Source organism: Chanos chanos, chromosome 5, assembly GCF_902362185.1.
Source record: "Chanos chanos chromosome 5, fChaCha1.1, whole genome shotgun sequence".
In the NCBI taxonomy this organism is placed as follows: Eukaryota; Metazoa; Chordata; class Actinopteri; order Gonorynchiformes; family Chanidae; genus Chanos; species Chanos chanos.
In genome coordinates this window covers 45,945,203-45,952,658 of record NC_044499.1, presented here as the reverse complement: position 1 = coordinate 45,952,658, position 7,456 = coordinate 45,945,203, and the positions used below count along the sequence as shown (strand labels likewise).

The window sequence follows — 7,456 nt, the reverse complement described above, 5'->3', positions numbered from 1 at the left end:
CTTGCACATTAAACAGTTGACTTGAAGGAAGTGAAGTCCTTATTATCATTTTATCTGTTTTGATCTCATAAGCTCTGCAAAGACAAAATATTGTGTGGTTTTTTTTTGCTGGTTAACTGTCGAGAACAGTGTTGGCTTTATATTAGCTTTCACTATGCATTTAAATTTAACATATGCTTGTTTTATAAATGTATGTTTACAGATTCACACCCTGCAGGGAATCTGTCTGACCGAGATCTGGCTGCGGCAAAGCACTCATTTCTCGGTGCATTTACGTCACAATTAAAATGTGTAAAGAACTCGTTTTTGGAGAAATAACCGCTTCCACGGTGCATGATTTTCTTTGAAATAAGACCAAAAAAAATAAATAAAAGAGGTTTTTCACTTGTGATCCGTGAAATATTCCTCACCCTCTGAATCGGGACCGTATAGAAACATACAGAATCAGCGTATAATTTTTTCCCCCCATAGGAATAAACTGGAGTGTGGCCCAAAATATAACATCCAGCCTTGGGGGGAATATGTGTTACTGACTGTTCCAAACTCTGTGTTCTATCAGATAGACCACTCAGATTGTGATGGGCGATCCCCATCATTAGCTATCGTTACCGCCGTGTGTGACTCATGCTACTGTCCTCTATTTGTCCCGGTTATACTTGTTATGGAACACACTTAAGGCCGTTTTATCGCATTCAAGCAGAAGTGCTCTCAGCCATTCTCTGCTTCATATTTCTCAGGCACTTAGCTTTAATTTTCATATTTAGATTTATCGTTGTGCAACGTGACTTTTGACTGCGTGATCTGATTGGTTTGTGTTGCATTACTTACTTCACAGGAGATTTTTCTGAGAGAACTGACGTTTTGAAACAAACAAATACATAGATTATGATGCCGCCACCGCTAATGCAGCAGGACTGAGCAAGGAATTCGTTTCTATCTTGTCTTGAGATTAGATAAAGTGCTTTTTACTTCATGACCACTGTAATAAAAGGTTCAATTAATTTATTAGGTATACAAACACATCTCTCTCTCTCTGTCTCTTTCTTTGCACATCACCTCAATTGAATTTTGTCTGTTTCAGAGACAAATACTCCCAGTATCTCAAAGCTCATGTTCTGGACAATGGAGGTCACAGCCTCAGGGACACCAAGTCTTCCTTCTGCCACTTCCTCACACAACTTCCGTGGATGCCCGCCTACAAGTTAAGCCGGGACGAGGGTCGCTCTTGGTCCTACCTGCGTCCCAGCTCCGTTTATCTCTATTCTGATGAAGTGTACCGTCTGTTAGGCACCCATGTCAGTTATGTGGACATGACTCCCAGTGAATTTTCCAGAACTATAGGTGAGCTTTCTAGAAGACAAATGGGTCATTTCCACGTCTGTGCTTTGTGTCAAAGAGGTTTTTTTTTTTTTTTTTTTTTGATGATGTGAAACACAATCCTCTTTAAATCTCAGGGACAAAATTTCATGTGAGACCTGCAGAATACGTGGGACACAGCGTAAGTTTGTAATCTCTCTCTGTTTGCCTTACATAAGGAATGAGGAACAGTGTGCAGGTGAAGGACATGGTTGACTATCTGAAGCAATGGTGCACTAAGGTCTCCGATGAAAACCAAGCTGAGGCTGAGGGTGCCCACTTCACCACTACCATTCAGCACATCCACACAGTTTATCAGTACCTTCAGAGCAGCTGTTCCCCAGGCCAGCTGACAAGCCTGTTTCAGCGGTCTCCTGCTGTATTCATCGAATACGAGAGGTCAGAGAAGATACATAGGCAAAAAGAAAGCCTAACGTTACTTTCCAAAGTTTCCTAAGAATGCCTCACATTCTTTGAGTCCATTTGTCTTTTTTTTTTTTTGTTTGTTTGTTTGTTTATTAACCATTGTATATACCATCTTTGCTCTTGTAAACAGTTTTACACACATGTCCCAAGATTACTGCACAATGAGTAATGTTGTCTATGCACGTACTAGTTTATATCTCTCATGTTTTGTTTTGTTTTTTTTTCCAGGAAGGATGACTGGTGCTCTGGAAAATTCTATCATCTCAAAGAAGTGTGCTGGAGTGATCCTACTGGCATGTTTGTGAGATATAAGGAGGCAATCCGGAAATCTGATGGTGGTGTTCAGGAGCCCAGGGTCCTGGCTCCCTTTTACAGCCATCTGCCAGACATGAGGGAGCTCTTCATGATGGTACACTTCTTAATCCCTTGTTTTTTTTCTGCTGTTATTGACTAAAAATATTAACAAGATTTCTCACTTTCTTATGTAAGGAGGATAAGTGGCAGGGAGGTAGAGATGAATGTCTTTTGAGATAAAAGCGTTTGAAGCGGTATGTCATATTCTCTTAGATCTTGAAAGTGGAGTCCCATCCATCTATGAAACAGTATGTGGATCTTTTGGTGCTCGTCTGTGAGACATCAGAACTTCCCACCGGAGAGGTTCTTCAAGATGTCTCCATCATCTTTGCCAAGTTGGGTGAGTGCTGTTAAATAACTGCACTGAATTTTCTGCCATGCCGACAGGTGATTGTCTGACTCCTCGAGATTCTTGATTTTGGTTCCTGTGTTCTCTTAACTTTAGCCAACAAATGTAAAATCCGTGTGCATGATGAGCAAGATCACACCGTTCAGCTTGACAAGTCCTACTGCACTTCTCTCAAAAGTGAGTATGACTATGCCCTGCCAGTGTTCCTTAATTTGTGCATGAATTCGATCTCAGATGCTCACCAGTCTCTTCATTAAACTCCTTTTAAAGTATAACTTCTCATCTCATCTCGTTGTTTTTCGTATTTTGTTTGAACAGATATGGTGACTGATCAGAGAGTTTTCCCCACAAAAAACAGTGGCTGGGTGTCATTGTCTCGTAAACCCATGATACCAGACAGCACAAACTTGGAGAAGATCTTCAAATCTCACCGTCAAGTTTGTCTCCTCAACCTGCCTCCAGCACAGAAGAAAACAGCTAAGAAGACCAAACAAGGTGTTTTTCCATGTTTGTTTGTTTGTTTTTTTTCTTTTTCCCTCTTTAGTATTGGCATTTTGAGGACCAAGCGATGTGAAGTGATGTGGATTTTAGCGTTCGCTCAGTAACTCGGGTAATGTTCCTCAGGTAAGACGCTGCAGAATGACGAGAGGTTGACGTTCAGTGAGGAGGACAGAGACCTGTTTCTGAAGATCTGTGGAGTTAAAAGACTCTCTGAGTGTGTCATCGCTGAAGCTCTGACAGAGAACTACAGGCCTTGTCCAGCCATGCAAACCTTCGTGCGAAACATTGTGCCGTACGTTCAAAGGTTCATCTATCACAGTGAGAAACTTGAGGAAGTTTACAGTGAACTGAAGGAGAACAACATAAGCCAGCAGATAAAGAACTTGAAGTTTGGACAGGTAGGCATCCGGGCTTTATAACCTCTGCTTATTCCAGGTGAAATACTTTACGTGTCATAGCGTCAGGACGTAATGAATCATTTCACCTCACTGCAACGTTTGTTAAAGTGAAATCGAGTGCAGACCTTTCAGAGCAATCATGTTTGTGCAGGTGGGAAAACTGTACATTAATTATCGGTTGGATGTGCCGGACGGGGATCCGATCTTTGAGACCGAGGATATCATTTGTCTTTTGAAAGACAAAAAGGAGCTCTATGTCCAGAAAGATAATCTCTCATCCAAGTTGGACATCTGCAGGTACCAATGGAACTCTTTAGTAATGGCAGTAATCAGTAACCCCCCTCCCCCCCCCCCTCCCCGTTTCAGCCTCCTGTTGACTGACCTTGCTCTTGTACTTTTTCATTGCAGAGAACTGGTAAAACTGTTCAGCTCTGAAAATGACTTTGGGAAGGAGCTGGAACACTTTCTAGGAGGCCTCGCCGCCTCTATTACTGTAAGTATACCCAACTGCAAAACCCCTTTTTAAGACCAATTTAAGAGACTTCGTTTTCCTCAGCCAGCTGCGGGCTAAGCATGCCTGTTGTGTTCAGTTAGCTTAAAAGACTGAATTAATTAAACCATGTAACATCATGTCATGCTCTATTTCTACTTTTAAATGAAGAGGGCAAAAAACAACGCCAAGCCTCTGCTGCTGATGGAGGTGGCATCGCTATATAAAGGGACTTGTAGTATATATGCGACGGATATTGTTTGTCCCCTCGTAGATATGGAGCTGTGTTTAATACTCAGATGAGCAGATGAGTCATGCTGCTTTCTCCAGAGATCAGAAAAAGGAGCTCGTATTACAGTGCCAAGTCTCTGGGGGATTTATTAAACCCGTTTGGCAAATAAAGCTGATGAGCCGATCGAGTACATGCTAAGATTACGCTAATTAGAACATCACTTATGCATCTAAGGGAAACATTTAACATAAAAAGAGGATGGGGGGGGGGTGGGTGGTAATGGAACAGTATCATGAGCATAGCAGTCTGTTATTGAGTGATCCCTATCATTAGTGTGCGTGTTAGTCATTATGTATGCGCCAAATTATATTTTGGCATCTCCTTAGATCACAGATTCCTTTCCCATTTATAATTCTATGAAAAGCGCAGTGGTAAAAAGCAGCTGTCTTGTGGTCATGTTTTCAAATGAATCATTTTGTTCTTTATAGAAGGGGGTAGGTTCGATGTCGGATACCAATCTTTGCGTCTCTTGTCATTCTGATGTGTTTTAAACCAGGATAAAGCTGCTTTGAAGCGGTTCCTAGACAGGCATGACATTCACGAACTTCCAAGCGACGAGGAGGAATGGGAAGTTCCGGAGCCAATGGAAATGAAACCTGAACCTACAGGTAATGTTTCTAGATTGGATTCTTGAAAGGATAAGACAGGAATCTGGATTTACAGGAGATGAAAGTGGCACCAGGGAAAACGTGCTGCCCCTCTGTTTCTGCTTTTTTATTTTTGTTGTTTATTGAGCAGTGAACCATTAGTGTGATGTTCTGGGATGGTAGGAATTCATTTAAAAATAAATAAATAAGTAAAAAAACGTGTGACTGTTATATATATATAGTAGTCACTGGTTTACACTGGTTCTGTAATCTGTTTCTGTTTTCTCCGTAACCCTGTTTTAATCCCGGTCATTTAGTTCCTATCTCCCCTTCATTTTCCCCTCACGCGTTGAGGACGGGTAACTCGCGTGCAGTGGTAGTATTGCACATATGCTAATCTGGGTTTGTTTGTCACTGTGTTCGCTGACATGAAAGAGCAGCTGTTGCCAGGGCTCAGATATGGCTGCGAGCAGATCCCTGTCTTCAGCACACAGACATGCTTCAGCTGTGAAAACGGCCAAGCAGAAAAACTACGGGCCCTCTCTCTTTTTACAGAGATGCTAAATCGTTTTTTAATATTTTAAGGAAAAAATACACTTTTTCTGTACGTTCCAGTGAAGTGCATTGGAAACCCCGAAAATGCCTTTTTTTTTTTTTTTTTTTTAAATTCTATTGTGATGTCATGTCTATTCAGACTGAATGGCTGATGTGTGTTATCTCTAATAAACAACACTGACGTGTTTGTCCTCACCCTTCCGATCGCAGTGCCCTCTGCTGCTAAACTGGCTCGTGCTGTAGGTGCACAGGAGGAAGAGAGAAAGACAGAGGGGGATGGAGAGAACACACTGGTGTGCTGGCCTCCCAAATCCTCCTTTGGGAAAGTTGGAGCCGGCCATACAGGTAACACAACATATGCAGCAGAATTTTGTAGGACCGTAAACAAAGATGAAAAATACAGTGACTGGGAATGTGTGAACCCATGCACTAAGTAATCTTTGAAGTAAGAGACAGCGGTAATCGTGGGTGTTTGCGGTGTATTGTTGATGCTGAATCGAGTGCTGCTCAGTGTGACTGACTGATTGACTGACTGTGAATCCAGCTCAAGCAGTGGAGGCGGTGATGAAGATGTGGCCTCCCCCTGCACCTCCAAGCTCTGGCGAGGAGCAGATCTCGCGGGGTGTGAGCGGCCATGATCGCCCAGGGGAGCCGCCATTGCCAAGAGAATCAGGACTGTCGCACCCTCAGGGATTCAGGTCGAGTGGCAGCACCAACACCAGCTCCGCACACTCAGCCGGTAAGAATCTGTGCAAACCCCCCCCCCACCCCCCCCCACCCCAAAAAAAACATGTATTCTGGCTGGAATCAAAAATTTCTGGTGCTCTGCTTTAAAGCGTGAAGACTGGGCGATGTTAGCTGATGTTACCGAATTGATCTCTCATTTCTTTGTGAAACCGCATTCTCCACCATTTCTATAGCATTACCCCATGAAAAGGACCTTAAAGCGATGCCTGTGGTCCAACCCACTGATGTCTCTCACATGAGCTCCAGCGGAGAAACAGAGGGTGACCAAACAGAACCCAAAGTGGACAGGCCTAGTAGCAACAGGACAGCCCCTCATTCTTCTTCCGAAGACCAGCATACACACCAGCCTTCTCAACAGTGAGGATTATTATTCTGTCATTTTCATGGTCCTTTTTAGCAAAGGTCTCTTGATTGGTTCTGCGTTTCATTTGAGCCTTCCATTTTGAGCCTGCATTTCATATCCCTCTCTTCTCTCATATCTAGAAATCATAAACCAGCCGAACCACCAGAAGTGGTATCCAGTCAGTTCCAAGGCAATGGAAGTGCACTTCGACCTCCCATGGCGCTGGATAATGCAGTGTGGACCAAAGCGACGGCGGTAGAGGCGGTTTTGGAGGACCTGACGCTGGATTGCACACTGCCGGAGATGGTGACGTTCTCAGAAGACATTGGCGATACTGTAGACATTGGGGAGTGGGGGGAGAGATTGGTGCATTCATTCCTTACCCACTGGATGGAGAACGGAGGTCCCCAGGCTCCCAAGGAGATCGTCTGGTATAACCAGAACGGAGAGACCGGGCAGCCGTGTGACTTCAAGCTTACGTTCGCGGTAAGGAACGGAGAGAGCCAAGGTCACGAGGTCTTCGTGGAAGTGAAAACGACGGTGAAGCGCGAGAAACACTTCATTCACCTCTCCGCCAACGAGCTAGACTTTGCCCTCAAGGAAAAAGAAAGGTATCACATATACAGGGTGTACAGCGCCGGAGACTCACAGAACGTGCGACTGTGTCGCATCAAAAACCTGGCTCAGCATCTGCATTCCAAGACACTGGAGTTGTTTTTATTTGTTTAGAATGTGTTTATTTGTTTTTTATTCGATTTTTTTTTTCTTTTTTTCAGTTTAGCTCTTTTTAAATGTATTTCAAAATGTGTTTTAACAAAACTACTGTCAAATGTTCTATGATAAAATCATTGACTCTTGTGATTTTTAGTCTTCGGGTTACTCTCTTTACTATGTAACAGTTTTGTATGGTAAATCAATGCACTATTGCAAGTATGGCTTTTTTTTTAACAGTAAAAAAATGTTTGTATGTTATTGGTAAATGTTCTGTAATGACAAACATATAATTTTTAATTTTTATTTTTTTTTATGGCAAATTGAGCTTCTGTCATATTTTCCAC

At 42.8% G+C, this 7,456-nt stretch overlaps 1 protein-coding gene across 1 annotated transcript; it reads left to right on the top strand.

The window, feature by feature from the left end:
* Nucleotides 1–1,099: 1,099 nt before the first annotated feature.
* Nucleotides 1,100–7,127, top strand: LOC115812613 (uncharacterized). Its single transcript, XM_030775096.1, has 14 exons — nt 1,100–1,341; nt 1,536–1,755; nt 2,011–2,191; nt 2,350–2,476; nt 2,582–2,662; nt 2,804–2,980; nt 3,110–3,384; nt 3,536–3,681; nt 3,793–3,877; nt 4,663–4,774; nt 5,519–5,653; nt 5,853–6,047; nt 6,229–6,412; nt 6,539–7,127. The coding sequence occupies exons 1-14, from the start codon at nt 1,188–1,190 to the stop codon at nt 7,125–7,127; spliced, it is 2,661 nt and encodes an 886-aa protein (XP_030630956.1). The 5' UTR covers nt 1,100–1,187.
* Nucleotides 7,128–7,456: the final 329 nt, after the last annotated feature.

What these genes read in the sequence shown, in the direction of transcription:
- LOC115812613 (XM_030775096.1), top strand. Translation starts at nt 1,188, where the DNA reads ATGCCCGCCTACAAGTTAAGCCGGGACGAGGGTCGCTCTTGGTCCTAC. An exon ending in CATCATCTTTGCCAAGTTGG is followed by an intron (nt 2,477 to 2,581) that starts GTGAGTGCTGTT and finishes TCTTAACTTTAG; the next exon opens with CCAACAAATGTAAAATCCGT. An exon ending in AATGAAACCTGAACCTACAG is followed by an intron (nt 4,775 to 5,518) that starts GTAATGTTTCTA and finishes TTCCGATCGCAG; the next exon opens with TGCCCTCTGCTGCTAAACTG.